This window comes from Podarcis bocagei (assembly GCF_964188305.1).
Source record: "Podarcis bocagei genome assembly, chromosome: 8".
In the NCBI taxonomy this organism is placed as follows: Eukaryota; Metazoa; Chordata; class Lepidosauria; order Squamata; family Lacertidae; genus Podarcis; species Podarcis bocagei.
In genome coordinates, this window is record NC_138133.1 from 13,819,148 (window position 1) to 13,835,264 (window position 16,117).

A 16,117-nucleotide genomic window follows, 5' to 3' on the forward strand; every position below is an offset into this window, starting at 1 on the left:
GTTACGAACTTAATTCATTCCAGAGGTCTGTTCTTAACCTGAAACTGTTCTTAACTAGAGGCGTGCTTTCGCTAATGGGGCCTCTTGCTGCCGCTGTGCCCCCGGCACACAATTTCCGTTCTCATCCTGGGGCAAAGTTCTCGATTCGAGGGAACTCTTCCAGGTTAGCGGAGTTTGTAACCTGAAGCGTTTGTAACCTGAGGCATTTGTAACTCTAGGTACCACTGTATTCCATTATTGCATCCATCAAAACTTGTTTACACTGTTGGATTTATCTTAATGCTGCCAGCGTTTTCAGCTGTACACGATTGTTTCCCATATATTCAATAAACGTTTTCCAATCTTCTTTAAACGTATGTTGTTCTTGTTCTCTTATTCTGTATGTTAAGTCTGTGAATTGTGCATATTCTGTCAACTTAAGTTGCCAATCTTCTTTGGTTGGGACTTGGCTCGTTTTCCAATTTGGAGCTAACAAAACACGGGCCGCAGTAGTAGCATACATAAACAACATTTTTTGGCACCTGGGGATTTCAGTCTGAATTATCCCCAACAGAAAGGACTCTGGGTGTTTTTTTTTTTTTGGGGGGGGGGAGTACTTTTTAAAAAAATTCCGAAGACGCTTCTTCCTTCTGTGGTTCAAAGAAACAGCACTCCCAATCTTTCCATACTGTGCTCCAGGGTGGAAATGCTTATTTATTTATATCAGCCTTCCTCTCACAGAGGGGTAGGGTGGGTCATGCAGTAAAAAAAACCCAATTGCAGTGGTACTTCATGTTACATACGCTTCAGGTTACATACGCTTCAGGTTACATACGCTTCAGGTTACAGACTCCGCTAACCCAGAAATATTACCTCGGGTTAAGAACTTTGCTTCAGGATGAGAACAGAAATCATGCTCCGGCGGCGTGGCAGCAGCAGGAGGCCCCATTAGCTAAAGTGGTGCTTCAGGTTAAGAACAGTTTCAGGTTAAGAACAGACTTCCAGAACGAATTAAGTTCTTAACCTGAGGTACCACTGTATGGTGAAACGTAATAAGAAAGAAATCCATTGCAGCAACTAAGCTAACAGTAATACTTCAAACCGTGTGTGTGTGTGTGTGTGTGTGTGTGTGTGTGTGTGTATAATCTGTTCTGGAGGTTCCTGCAACACTCTGGAGTACATTTAGGGAGGTTGCAGGAGGGGAGATACGTTATGCATGCTGAAATATTGCATTGGTGGAACATCTTGGTTGAATACCCCCCATGAGAGACAGTTCTTCTTACTGGGGGAATAAATGGCTTATCTGGAACCCCAGACACCTTTCAGAAAGCCCTTCATAGCCGGGTTCTTAAATCATAAGATGAGAATATCAGTGAAGGCCCTAGCCCACCAGCGGTCCATTTGTGTTGGGAGGAGGAACTGCATCCCTGCACTGAAAGCTTGCCCTTAACTTGTATTTTTCAAACAAACGTGAGGCAGAATCTTCCCTTATGACCTCTGAAACTTGAAGCAGAAGTGAATTCCGAAAAGGCTCATTTGCTGCCTCCAAAACGGCCGCCTTCTTACACTTTGACATGTCGCCTCACTTCTGAGTCTTGTGTTTTTGGGAGTGGGTGGAGGCAAATGACGTTGGGCTTGGGGTTCGATAAATAGAAGTATTGAGACCCGGCCAAAACACGGGTCATAAGGGAAGTACTGAATCAGAAGCTCACTCCTAAATAAGGCGTCTGTTTTAAAAACACAAACCTTTTGCCTCTCGTATCTGCTGCTCCCTGGATGGCTGAATCGCTCGTTTTTATACATGAGTAAAGTGTGACTGGTGCTGTGAATCATCATTTGTTAACTCTCCATATCTGGTCTGTGTTGAAACTTTGCATGTAAAGACCTAGAGAAAGTCTTTGTGCCCGAGATTAAAAAACAAAAATCAAACCCATGCTCAAAACTCTCCCTGTTTTGAGTTGGTGAAAGAATCTTTCTTTTCGCAAAATCCTCTGAATCAATAATTGCTTATTTGCCTTGCTTCTGCTCTTCCTCATAAAGAAGCATTGTCTGTTTGGCATTTAGTGAAATAATCAATTCTGGGTATGTTTGAGTATCTCCAACGAGGCGGCACAATTTGACGAACAGCCGTAAGGAAAACAGAAATATCAAACTTTCGGCGTAGCATTGCTCCGAAAAGGGTCGATTTTGATAATAACAATGAAAGGAAGTGTGCTTGTGTATGCATGTTTAGACTCCATTGTCCGTTGGTGGCGTTCAGTGAAGTTGGTGGGTTCTGAAACTTTTTGGAGGACAGCCGGCCTTGTGTCCAAGGGGAAATCTTGAGTCTCAGACTTCTTTCGTGAAAACGCCTCCCGTGAGGCAATGAGACAAATCGGGCTCTACGAGAGATGGGAACCTTTTTGACTTAAGGGCCATGTTCCTTCATGTGCCCATTTCTGTGGTGCATTGTGGCCAGAGGCAAACAATGGGTTGATCAACAGATGCAACTCCTGAGAGCCAGTGTGGTGTAGTGGTTAAGAGCGGTAGTCTCGTAATCTGGGGAACCGGGTTCGCGTCTCCGCTCCTCCACATGCAGCTGCTGGGTGACCTTGGGCCAGTCACACTTCTCTGAAGTCTCTCAGCCTCACTCACCTCACAGAGTGTTTGTTGTGGGGGAGGAAGGGGAAGGAGAATGTTAGCCGCTTTGAGACTCCTTCGGGTAGTGATAAAGCGGGATATCAAATCCAAACTCTTCCTTTAGGTGACTTTCCAGCTATGCAGGAGTCAGATATTTCTACATAGAGACACATCTCTCCTTGCCCTTATCCAGGCAAGCAAGAAACATGTTCGCGGTTCAGGGATGCATTCCTGACAGGCAAAAAACACTTGAGGGCGGGGAGCAGGGCTGGTGAGTATTGTTATTATTTTGACTGTTACATTATCTCGTTATTTCCTCCAGGAAGTTCAAAGTGGTGTGTATGGTGTCTCCCTCCCCATGTTTTCTTCACAACAGCCCTGTGAGGTCGGTTGGGCTGAGAGATAGCGACTTGCCCAAGGTCACCCCAGTGAGGGATGTGGGAATTTGAACCCATGTCTCTCATGTTTCTAGTCTAGTACCACCCAGTTTGTGTTATCTCTGAGGAGATAGACCCACTGACTTGGAGGGTTTCCTCCCCTCTTCATAGTAAAGGTTCTGTGTGTGTTTGTGTACGAATGCAACAAAAACTAGGTTAAGATGGGTAAATGTTAAATTGTAGGTATAAAAGTGATGCAATGAGGTATGGGCTGCTTTTATGAATTGCACAACTAATATCTTCAGTATCTCTTTGTTAGGTATTACGGACACTAATTAGTTGGTGTCTGATTTGTACTCAGTGTTGCCATGTACTTGGGTTTAATTTCTTTGGAAGAACTTGTATTAATTCATCTTGTATTTTTATGCTGTGAACCACCCTGACATCTGCAGATGAAAATATCATTTAATAAATAATAATATCTCATTTAATATAATGATGATGATATAAATGGTAGTAAAATGCTTGGGCCCTGATCCCAGTGAAGTCCAGCTCCTGTCAGCAGCAATGAGACTTGAATTATTTTTATTTTTTAAAACAAATTTTATATATACCACTTGATCGTAAGACAGCCACTAAGGAGTTTAAAATATATTAAATGCGTACTGCTGATGCTTAAAGCTGCATGCTAGGCAGCAGAGGGACGCGGGTGGCGCTGTGGTCTAAACCACTGAGCCTCTTGGGCTTGCCGATTGGAAGGTTGGCGGTTCGAATCCCCATGATATGGGGTGAGCTCCTGTTGCTCTGCTCCATCTCCTGCCAACCTAGCAGTTTGAAAGCACGCCAGAGCAAGTAGATATATAGATACCGCCCTGGTGGGAAAGTAAAAGGCATTTCGTTGCAGTCTTGCTTCTGTCACGGTATCTCGTTGCGCCAGAAGCAGTTTAGTCATGCTGACCACATGACCGGAAAGCTGCCTGTGGACAAACGCTAGCTCCCTTGGCCTGAAAGCGAGATGAGCACCGCAACCCCATAGTCGCCTTTGACTGGACTTAACCATCCAGAGGTCCTTTACCTTTATTTTTATAAAAAAAACCACAAACAAACAAAACCTGCTAGGCAATGTGCTTCTTCAACCCTGAAGCATTTTCTAAACATCTCGTTTCCCATGTTTTATTGTTTGCCTTCGAGTTATCTGGATTCACCTTTTCTGTGCTCCTAGGTTTGTGATACACAAGCAGTTGGCACCCTAATGCATTCCTGAAATATCTTGGTGTAACCAAGGAAGCTGGATGGGTTGTCAGCCGCTTAATTGTGTGTTGAGTATCTTTTGCCCATTGCCAAAGGTCTTTGGCTGCAATCCTAGATGCACTTACTTGGGGATAAGTCCCACTGAAGTCAATGATGCTTCCTTCTGGGTAAGCATATCTAAGGTAGTACTCACATTTCTTAACAGCAGTCGGGAGCTAAAAAGGGGGGGGGGGAGCAGGATACTTGCATCATTTTGACTGATGTCACTGCTTCTGAGAAGCTATTCCAAAATCAAAAGCAATCTGAAAAACAATTTGGTGTAGCTAAAGGTGAGAGGAATGAGTTAACCTGTTCTAAATCAGGAGGTCTCTGTAATATTCTGAGCCAATCAAGGCTGCTGATAAACAAAAGGTGGCAATTTTTTCTTCAACAGGAAACATTGCATTTTCACTTGACGCTGCTGTGCTGGCTTTTGCACACGCAACTCCTAGTAGCAAGAAAATCGCATAGCTTGGCATTTTCTAAGGCTTCGCATTAGTAATTGCCCCCGATTCGTAATTGCACTGCAATTCACTGGCTCAATTGATTGTAAACACACTAAAAACAATACTTCCCCACATCCCAGTTGCCAGCATAGCACCTTGCCTTACAGGAAAAAAATGCCTGAGGGGTGTGCACTGAATACTTACTACCATTTAAAATTTCTGAGTTGAGCATATGTAAGAATTTTGTTCGAGGAAAGTAAATCCATCTTATATGTAACATAGATTGACTTCAAAACTGCTTCCTCCAACTCTCCCCTCCATTTAACTGTTGTACAGTGTTAGGTTTCCTTTGACATCATGGAATCAAGGTTTGAAGCTGGTTCCAAATTCTGATTGATTGATTGATTGATTGATTGTACCGCCCTTCATCACAAGATTTCAGGCTGAAGTCAACAGTTGTGTTGGCCGAGTGACCTTCCCTGAGGCACAAGCCTAGGCACTGGGTCCGGAGGTCCTGGGCTTCCCAGATGACAAGACCCCGTTCCAAGCCTAACTGATGTGGTCCAAAGGAAAGCAGAGAAATACATTTGGCGCCAGCTTGTCCACAGGACTTGACGGAAGGAGACCTACAAGGTGCCTTCCAACCGTGTTAGATATTCCACTTTGGATTTCTGTAGGGTTTACTTCTCCTTTCCTTCTTCCAAAGATAGCCCCTGCAAAGCAGCAGAGATTTAGGGTCAGAGTTTTCCTTCTCTTGCATGGGCTGCCTTCCCAGGTTGCTGCACCTTACTTTCCTATACAGCATGTGCAGAAACTGCCTTTGTGACCCACAAATGGTCTTGTCCGCTCAATCCGCCAGGGCCTGTCTTTGTATGCAGAGCAAGTCCCTAACTTGGCTACCCTGTCCTGGTTTAGCTGCCCGGTTGAAGCCGTTCCTGTGCTGACAGCTTCTAGGAGCCACAGATAAAAGTGGACCAAAGGTGGACAAAATAGCCCAGATGGGGCACGACATGTTCCCCACCAGATTTAGTACCCCCTTCTTTCTTTCTTTGGCAATCGCTTGTAGCCGAGTAAGATTGTCTTCCATGAACACGGTCTTAACAGTAAGTGACTATGGAGGTCAATTCTGGATCCACACGTCTCCTTCCACAGTAGGGACATAGGTTTCTGGGCAGGAGTTGGTCAAGGTGAGGGTTTGCCAAGCATGCCTTCCTCTTAGCATATTTCTTCCTTTCGTCCTGAGTTCCAGTGTCTTCGAAGCCCATAACACCTTTGGTAAAGGCTGTTCTCCAACTGGAGCACTCGCAGGCCAGTGTTTCCCAGTTGTCGGTGTTCATACTACATTATTTTTTTTTAGATTTGCCTTGAGAGAATCTTTAAACCTCTTTTGTTGACCACCAGCATTACACTTTCCATTTTTAAGCTTGGAATAGAGTAGTTGCTTTGGAAGACGATAACCAGGTGTCCACACAACATGACCAGTCCAATGAAGTTGATGTTGAAGAATCATTTCTTTGGCACTGGTGATCTTTGCTTCTTCCAGTACATTGGCATTAGTATGCCCGTCTTCCCAAGTGATGGAATCTTTTGAGGAGTTGGAGATGGCTTTTCTAAGTGGTCCATGTTTCATAAGCATACAGTAAGGTTGATAATACAGTAGCTTTGTAAACAGGCATTCTGGTTTCCCTGCGAGTGTCCTGGTTCTCAAGCGCTCTGCACTTCAATAGGGAGAAAGCTGCAGTCGCAGAGCTCGGGCGATGCTGGATTTTGGCATCAATGTCGGCCCTTGTGGAACAATAACTGCTGTCAGCCATCTCACCTGGCTTCATTAAACAGAGAGCCAAGACAGTGAGGCCCTCTACTTCAGAATCATAGAAACATAGAATTGTAGAGTTGGATGAAACCCTCTAGACTAACCCCCTGCAATGCAGGGATATGCAGCTGTCCCACACAGGGTTTGAACCTGCAACCTTGGCATTATCAGCACCATGCTCGAACCAACTGAGCTATCCTGACCTGTCATGTGGTTTTTGCTCTGCCAGGACCGTTTCATCTTGATCACAAGTAACATCATGAAAGTGCTAATGCCTAGAGGTCTTTCTTTGTCTCTCTACCAAATTCTTCACGCTTTCAAAAATGCTGCATGATCTCTCAAAATTCACTATTGACAGCAGCACAAAAAAGAGAGACCCCCCTCAAAAGAAACGGCTGGTTATCCTATTCCATTAGAACAGTTTCCTGCTTTGCATGAATACATAAAAGATAGGATGGAGTCTAATAATCTAAAAGGGGCTGCTCAGCTCTTAACAGGTGGCCCTATAATATCTGTATTGAGAGAGATTCTGTATAATGCGCCGGTTACTTAGGAACTGGGATATTGCTTCTGTGATTGTGTAAACTAGCTTAGAGAACATGCTAGAGAAGAAAAACAATTTAATTGTTTTTGGTAGCGTACTCCCGCTGGACTGCCGTTAGCTCTGGGAAAGGCTAACTGCAGGAGCAAGAAGGCTTGCATGGGAAGAGATAGTCTTTTAGGTACATATTCTGGACCTTCAGTTGAGCATGGCTGTCACACCACCACGTGTCAAATATTCTTCGACGCAGAGCACATTGCAGGTATTTAATTTAAAGGTAACCAAAGGCATGTCTCACTGTGGCCAAGTCTGATCTTCTTAGGAGTGGGTTTATTTAGATGCTGGACCTCAGCATCCTTGGCCATAACTTCTACTGGAGTATCCAAAAGCACTCCCAGACCAGAAACGTTTAATTTCGAGGGGAACACAATGGCATACAAGACAGGCTGAACCTCTGCTCCCAGATCAGTTGACGTCCTTTGTTCTTCCTGATTAGGCTTCGTTTCGTTAGTCTTCGACCAGTCTATTTTTGCTTCCCAGAACTGATTCAGAATATCAGCAGCTTTTCTGAAACTGAGAGAGAAAGCCTTGTTGGGTGCACTCTTGGGAGAAGGTCACGTCCATTTTATAACAGCTGCACTGGCTTCTAGTAGGTTTCTGGACACAATTCATTAAAGACCTAAAATGCTTTGAGCCCAAGGTAGCTAAAGGACCAGCTCACCCCTATAGGCCTGCCTACTTTTTAAAATCTGCAGAGCAGGATTTCCTCCACATCCCATGATTTGGGGAGACACAGCTGGCTGGGGCATTAGAGAGGACGTTCTTTGGGGCAAATTGATTTGGTCCCCTTTCTTGGCATTATATTTGCTTCCCTCCCCACCACACCAGCTTGTCAGTGCACGTTCTCCAGACAGATGACAAATGCTGGGGTTTGGTGCTTTGTTTTTGAAAATTGAATATTACTTGCTTCACCGGGCTTTGATTCTCCACCCCCCCACCACAAACACATACATAGACTTTCTTATGAGAAAAAGGTCACTTAGTCAGTGCTTCCTGGTCAAATAAAACAATGTTGTGACACGCAAACTGGCTTCATGATGATGCCAGTTCCACAACCGTAGCAGAAGCACTGCTTTGAACCTGTTTGTGATGTCTTTATGATGCTGCAACAAATACACCTGGTTTTCAAACTTTCTATAGTGTCTCATATGCTAAGGACCCTCTCAAACATTGCAGGGGATTCTGGGTAATTCAGACACATATCATGTGGCAAATTGGCCAGGCTTAGGCCTCTCGGTGGCCTTGTGTGAGGATGAGCACACGAAGTTCTTCCTGCCATATTTGCATTGCAGTTTTTCAGTGGTGGGCAATGTTTCTTTTTTTATAATTTGTTATTAAGTTTTCTGTTTTACAATTTAAAATACTCTTTTTTCATCCTTAAGATATCAACGACTTCCCTTCTTCTCTTTCCATGGTTCATTTTACATATCACAAACCCCTGCATATTTTACGAAAACTTGAACTGGTGGAGGTGGAGTGGTTGCTGCAACTTCTCCATAGTGCCCAGAACTGGAACTAGCTGCCCGGACACTAGGTTGGTGCATGTAGCCACCCAGAGCTATAGAAACGACTGTGGTATCTTTGACCATAAAGAGTTAACTGTCTGCCATGTGCATTCCTTAGCTTCAATGCTTCAGGTGAAATACCTGAATTTCTGTGCTTGGAAGTTCAAGTTAATAAGGAAGCTGAGCCACTGCTGCAAAGGAGGTGAAAACGTCTATTCTAGTACAAATGTTTTACTAGGAAGAAAGGGGGGGATGCTTTCGGATACCAAATACTCCAGTAAAAAGCACCACTTGATGACTTTATTTCCTTAACTTGGTGTTGGCTGAGATTTCAGAAATTGCCTTTGAAATCTGGCGAGAATATGCTTCTGTGTAATAACAAAAACGTCCTCCAATTGCTTCCTCTTGCATGCTCTGTAACCTATCATTACCAGAAAAAAATTAGTTGTTTTTTTTTTACTGGTCAAGCTCATCTGTCTGTAGTTAGGCGGAGAAATCTGTACGCCATAGATGAGTCATTTTCAGCACTGACTCAGATCCTTTTCTCGACTCTTTTGGAAGGAGATGCTCACTTCAAAACCTTCTGGAACTGAAGGCTTGGCTGCCGCGTTTGCCTCTTAATAATGAGCTATGTGAGCAGAATCTGCTTCTCTTCCTGAACAGGCCTCTAGGGATAGGGAGTGAGGCAAGGATTGCTTTGGGTCAGTTGTACTGCTTTGCATTGCATTTTCCTTAGGTAAGAGCAGGGGTTGGCAAGGTTTACCTCACCTGGGCCGGTTCACTCCAGCGCAGACCCCTCCGTGGGCCTGATTTCTGGCGCCTGCGCAGACACGATTTCTGGTTCCTGCGGAAACAAGTCCCTGCGCCGTGCTGCACCATTTTAGCTCAATGCGCGGGGACTCACCAAGTGGGTGGCTCAGTTCGGGGGCGGCTCGGGGGCCAGTTAAATGGCCCCCGTGGGCCGCTTGTGGCCCATGGGCCTTAGGTTGCCGACCCCTGGGTAAGAGCATAAGGAACCCCGCCCCCCACGGATTCAGTAGTGGTGAGGTTATGTTGTTGTTGTTTAGTCGTTTAGTCGTGTCCCTCTTCGTGACCCCATGGACCAGAGCATGCCAGGCACTCCTGTCTTCCACTGCCTCCCGCAGTTTGGTCAAACTCATGCTGGTAGCTTCGAAAACACTGTCCAACCATCTCGTCCCCTTCTCCTTGTGCCCTCCATCTTTCCCAACATCAGGGTCTTTTCCAGGGAGTCTTCTCTTCTCATGAGGTGGCCCAAGTATTGGAGCCTCAGCTTCACGATCTGTCCTTCCAGTGAGCACTCAGGGCTGATTTCCTTCAGAATGGATAGGTTGGATCTTCTTGCAGTCCATGGGACTCTCAAGAGTCTCCTCCAGCACCATAATTCAAAAGTATCAATTCTTCGGCGATCAGCCTTCTTTATGGTCCAGCTCTCACTTCCATACATCACTACTGGGAAAACCATAGCTTTAGCTATACGGACCTTTGTTGGCAAGGTGATGTCTCTGCTTTTTAAGATGCTGTCTAGGTTTGTCATTGCTTTTCTCCCAAGACACAGGCGTCTTTTAATTTCGTGGCTGCTGTCACCATCTGCAGTAATCATGGAGCCCAAGAAAGTAAAGCACCCGCAAAGGTGTTCCATGAAGCTGCCACTCTATTTAAATGTTGCTTGCTGTGGGTGCTGGGCTACTTGCTTCTGCACCGGTGGAATATCCTCCTGTGACCGAGGCAGTCTGCATGCTGCCTCGTTTGTGTTGGACAGAGCCTCTTAAAGTCTTAATAAGACACTAGCTGTGGGAAACAGCTATAGGATTAAGCGCTTTCTGCATTTGGGCTCCATCTGCACGAAGCATTTAAAACAGCATCGTACCACTTTAAATGGTCGTGGCTCCCCCCTCCGCCGGGTACCCTGGGAACTGTAGTTTGTTAAGGGCACTTAGGGTTGTTAGGAGACCCCCTTCCCTTCACAGAGCTAAAATTCCCAGATTTCCCAGAGGGATTTATTGTTACACCACTCTGGGAACTGTAGCTTTGTGAGGGGAACCGGGGTTTGCTAACAACTCTTTCACCTAGTCCCCCTACCCGCTTACCAGGCAGGTGGGGTATAAATAATAAAACTGTTAGAATTATTATAATTTTTATTTTGCCTTCTTGGGGCAGTTGGGACTCTGTTCAGATAATGAGCGGAGGAAGTCTATAAGCTAATCTTGGCGGTTTTGCTACTTGCCTTCTCTCATTCCTTCAGTAGAAATGATTTAGTACAAAATGTTTAACTTTCTCCCCTGTCCAGGCTTTGTTTTAAAATGAGCTGCTTAAACTAATGTGTGTGTGGTTGGTTTTTTTATAGTACAGGTCCAACCAGTCTGAACCTTCCTGTTTTCTGTAGCGTTTTAAGGATTGTGTAGTTTAAGATCCAAATTGTCCTGAAATTGGCAACTGCCTGGTGCCCAGGCCTTACTGGTAGGGGGTCTGTCAATTTCCTGCAAGTACCTTATAGCAAAGTCTCCTACGTTTACTGTAAATCTCTCTAACATCAGCTTTAAGAAGCTGTTTTGCATGACATGAAGCTGCATGTGGGGGAAACACACACACATATATACCGTATTTTTTGCTCTATAAGACTCACATTTTCCCTCCTAAAAAGTAAGGGGAAATGTGTGTGCGTCTTATGGAGCGAATGCAGGCTGCGCAGCTATCCCAGAAGCCAGAACAGCAAGAGGGATTGCTGCTTTCGCTGCACAGCGATCCCTCTTGCTGTTCTGGCTTCTGAGATTCAGAATTATTTTTTTCTTGTTTTCCTCCTCCAAAAACTAGGTGCGTCTCATGGTCTGGTGCGTCTTATAGAGTGAAAAATACGGTATATGTGCTTTGCAACTAATGCGGGTCCAATTGAGACCATGTGGAGATCTCTGAATGCCAGGCTGGTGACTAGGGAAAGCAAAATGTCACTTAGAGAAGGATCTGAAATATTTTCCTTGAATTAGTTTTATTCTGGATTGTTTTGTTTGATTTTTTTTCTTTGTGTTGCAAACTGCTTTGAGATTTCTTTAAAATATAAAGTGGTATAAAAATGGAATCAATAATAATAATAATATCAGGGAAAGGGGAACAGTTTCTAGACCATGGGTAGGCAAACTAAGGCCCTGCGGCCGGATCTGGCCCAATCGTCTTCTAAATCCGGCCTGCGGATGGTCTGGGAATCAGCATGTTTTTACATGAGCAGAATGTGTGTTTTTATTTAAAATGCATCTCTGGGTTATTTGTGGGGCACAGGAATTCGTTCATTATTTTTTCCAAAATATAGTCCGCCCCCCCCACAAGGTCTGAGGAACAGTGGACCGGCCCACTGCTGAAAAAGTTTGCTGACCCCTGGTCTAGACTTGCCATTGTGGCGACTGCAGCCCAGGTTTAAGGTGCCATTTGGCGATTAGATTTTATGTCTTGAGTTTCTAACCGTGTGTGTGTGTGTGTGTGTAGCACTGAATAAAGCACGTACTGTTGGCATGCCGCAGGCAGATAAACACTGACCAGCACTCCTTTCCAAAGCAGTAATATTAATGATAACCAAAAGTTTTAGCTTAAGGCAAAGCATTAACAGCAGACCAACCAGTGGGTAAAATGCTTGCATGCATAGTACTTTTTTAAGTTCCGCTCACACAAATTAAACCTAAGCGAGTTTCTTTCTAGCATGTTGGTTAGCATTCTTAATTCCTGCAGTTCTGTCAGCAACCCCTTTTTCTGTGAAGATTTGTTTGCAGCCCTTTCACTACCCCAGTCTGGGACCTTTCCCTGTAGCAGTACTGGCCATGTCCTGTCGTTAGCTGTGAACAGTTGCAGCTTGGTATTACGAGGGGATTAAAAGCAATCATTGCCAAAGCCTATTTGGTAGCAAATCCAGTCAAAGCAACTGTTGAGCAAGCTGACGTCCTCACAGGGTCTGGGAGGAAGATGTCCAAGCAGACGTCGTGCGCCGGGCTATGGGTGTCGTGAAGACCCCAATCTCTAACGTACAGCCATGGTGGAAGAAATACTGTATCTTCAAGATCTGCTGTTTCAGGAAGAGAGCAAGACAGAAAGAAGGGGAGGTAATTTAAGTTCAGCAAGAATTGGCTTTGGCTAGCCAGACGTTTGGCGCTGACCTAGTTTGTGCTTGCATTGAAGCAGTGAATTCCTAGAACCTGAAGCTGCCCTTGTCTTCCCTTTTTCAGAGGGGACCGTTTTGTTTTAGCAGTGAGCTTCAGGGTCTATAAGCAAGTATATTGATTTTAAAAGTATATTGATTTTTAAAGTTGTTGCTTTGATTATGCTTGAGATTTAGCCCTGTACTCGGCTGTTGCGTTTAGCTTTTTGCGTGTGTGTGAATGCTAATTAGCATTAAAGGGCTTGGTATAATTTCCTCTCTCTTAGAAATATGTGTCTCTTTTTTTTTTAACCAAATGGAAGCCAAAGAAAATGGAGGGTTGGTGATACTCTAAGAATGGCAGGCTGGTTTGTTGGTGAATAGTCATGTAGCTTGCTGAACCTATAAATGCATTTAGTGTTTCATCATTTCTTCAGCTGCAGCCTAGGATCCACTGTCTTGGTGATTTTCTGCAGGTGATTTTATAATATACCAAATAGGAATGGTTCATTCCTATATGCTGTATAGAACATGCTCTATATATTATAACAACCTTATAATTAATTGAACAGTGATTTATTTTGATGAGCCATTTTTTAAAAAATATAGTGCTGTCAATGTACAGGTCATTTTGTTGAGTACCACAAGCCAAAACCCCAATGAGTTTCCAATTTAAGTGTTGACGAACGAGCAAATGAACAAATGCCTACATCATTTCCAGTTTGGTGCAGGGTGTTTGTGTGTGTAACTCTAGAGACCATACAATGCTTTGTTGTTAAAAACGTAGAAAAAAGAGAACCCTGGCCCGGTGACGGCATTTGGTTTGGCCTAAGAGGTGTCAATGCGTGTCTAATTTTAGAAGATGGGGGCAACATTCTTACTTGGCACTGTTTCCTGGTAACCTTTTTGTTGATCCTTTCGAAAGGCATCTGAGAAGGAAAGTTACACGAGAAAATGCCTGGTATGTGACCTCATTTTCCATTTCTGTTTCCAGATGTAACACTGTAGAGTCTCTTGAAAAAATAATAATAACGGGACTCTGGTCGTGTGATGGAAATGGCTACAGGTTTAATAATCTGATATTCCAGGCAGAAAAGAGCTAGGAAGTAATCAAGCCTATAAATGGCTTTTTCGGGGGTTGGCATGATACGTGCTTCATCTTTGCCATCTGATAACCTTCTATGGATATTAAAAGCATAGGTCTGAAAAAGAGTAATACAGATGTGATCTTGGTTGGAGTGGCCACTTATGCCGGAAAATTCCCAGCCAAGGAGACTCTTGGAAGATGAAAATGCTGAATAAAAATATTGACTTTGCCACTAGGCTGCATTAATGCGATTTACTTTTTAATCTTTTCATTTTGAGTCCCGGCCTTAATACATATTATAACATGAAAAACTGCAGTCGGGATTCCTGTGCTAAATATTACTGGCCTCAGATGCTGTGCGAAATTTCTGTGGCTTTCACAGTCAGGTCCTCGTCTTTTTCGTGCGTGTGTTCCTGCCTATCGACTGATCTTTAGCAGCTCTCTGCTCTTCTTTACTGTCTCATTATGCAAATATTTTCAAGTGAACATAGATCTTCAGACAGATTCCCCCCCTTCCTTTCCCAACTTCCTTTATGCATCTGTATCTAGGCCAAGCATTGTTGGACTCCAACTCCCATTAGCTGTAACCAGCATGGCGAATATTCAGAGATGTGTGCTAAAAAGCAAAACAAAACATGCCACTGCTGGTTAGGAGGAATTAAAACTATTTCCTTGTCTAGAAGAAGGAATGAACTTGGAGATATACCACACACTGTAAGTAGCAACTTCTAACATTAAAAAAACACACACAATCTATGCTTCCGTGCTTGTGGTCAAATATTACCATGATTGGAGTAACCTCAGGGCTTTCCTGATAGTCTCCAAAGTGATTGCCTGAAAAGCAAGCGCAGGTGGAGGATTCAAACGTGTTTTAATGATAATTCAGCTGCTCCTATTAGATGCTTAGCAAGCAGCAGCTGCTTACAGGCCCTGCCCATTGTTTGATACAGTGCAAGGCTTTCTCTTTATGTTGACTGTCGGTGCAGCCCAGCAGCACGGTTTGCAAGAATTTGTTTACCTGGTGGAAGGTGAGGAGTTTGCTAAGTGATGTGTGTGCAACTGTTGTATCCTGCTTTGGAAAGTGTACTTCGAACTTTATACTTTCAGTTTGCCCCACCCCTTGCTGCAAAGCCACAGGCTCATATTGGTGATCTCAACCTGTTGGTTTTAAATGATATTTACCGTTGTGTTGTGATTACAGTCCTATTACGAAGCTGTATGCATCTGTACAGACACAGCAAATGATTTGGGGGGCATTGGCTAGTACTTTGCATCGGGATTTGAAGTTCAATGGGACCACCAGGCCTTTTTAGTGAGCGCTCGTCTCCTTTCTCTCATATGGAAGGCGTATTTGGGGGTCCTTTGAGTGATGATTTAACCTGCTTCCTTTCTGTTCTGTAGTTGGGGGGCAAGAGGTGTGAATTTTGCTTCTCTTTGTGCTATTACAGTGGTACCTCAGGTTACGAGCTTAATTCGTTCCGGAGGTCCGTTCTTAACCTGAAACCGTTCTTAACCTGAGGCGTGCTTTCTTTAATGGGGGCCTCCCGCTGCCGTGCAATTTCTGTTCTCATCCTGGGGCAAAGTTCTTAACTCGAGGTACTACTTCCGGGTTAGCGGAGTTTGTAACCCAAAGTGTTTGTAACCCGAGGAACCACTGTATTACACTTGACGGTAGCGTGCATATTTTGCTACAGTGAATTGCCTCTGCAATTTTGTGTTGTCGTGGATTAATGGCATCTGATCTTGGTGACTTTGCACAGCGTCCTTAACTTTTCTATTGTGAGTCTTTTTCCATTGACAAAAAGGAAGGCCCAGAGGTCAAGTTAAAGCAGGCATCGTATACAGTGCCCCAGACATTAGCAGTAGTATTGCCACATAGCTTATATTTGGTTCTGGACCATGCTCCCAATGTCTTGATTGTTGCTTTCCTTTTTCTCCTGTACGATTGTTGGACATTTAGGTAGCTAGGTAGTTTTCCTTACCATATGACCTGGCAGTTCAGCCTGGCTATAGTCCTTCCGATGGCACAATGGAGGAGGCATAGCTGTCAAAACTTCTTGTCTTGCCACAGCCCTATAGCATCACCGTGCAGTTTACTTGTTGCTTGGTAATGTTAGCTGTTACCTCTTTTGAGTTAGGTCCACAATCCACTCTATTTTTCTTGTGGATAGAAGTACAGTGGTTCAACAGTTTCCAGGTGTTTGTATACTTTTGGAATTAGACATCTGCTTCCATTGTTTATGATCAAAGTTGTACTCTAGT

At 44.1% G+C, this 16,117-nt stretch overlaps 1 protein-coding gene across 5 annotated transcripts in view; it reads left to right on the top strand.

The window, feature by feature from the left end:
- Window positions 1-16,117, top strand: part of TRIO (trio Rho guanine nucleotide exchange factor) — a 284,165-nt gene that overhangs the window by 45,573 nt on the left and 222,475 nt on the right. The window contains exon 1 of one of the 5 annotated variants that reach the window (XM_081206098.1): window positions 12,649-12,733. The exons of the other annotated variants lie outside the window; for them this stretch is intronic. Within the exon in view, the coding sequence (XP_081062224.1) occupies window positions 12,664-12,733 (70 nt within the window). The 5' untranslated portion in view covers window positions 12,649-12,663. Of the gene's footprint in view, window positions 1-12,648; window positions 12,734-16,117 lie in introns of those variants that run through there. 5 annotated transcript variants of the gene reach the window in all.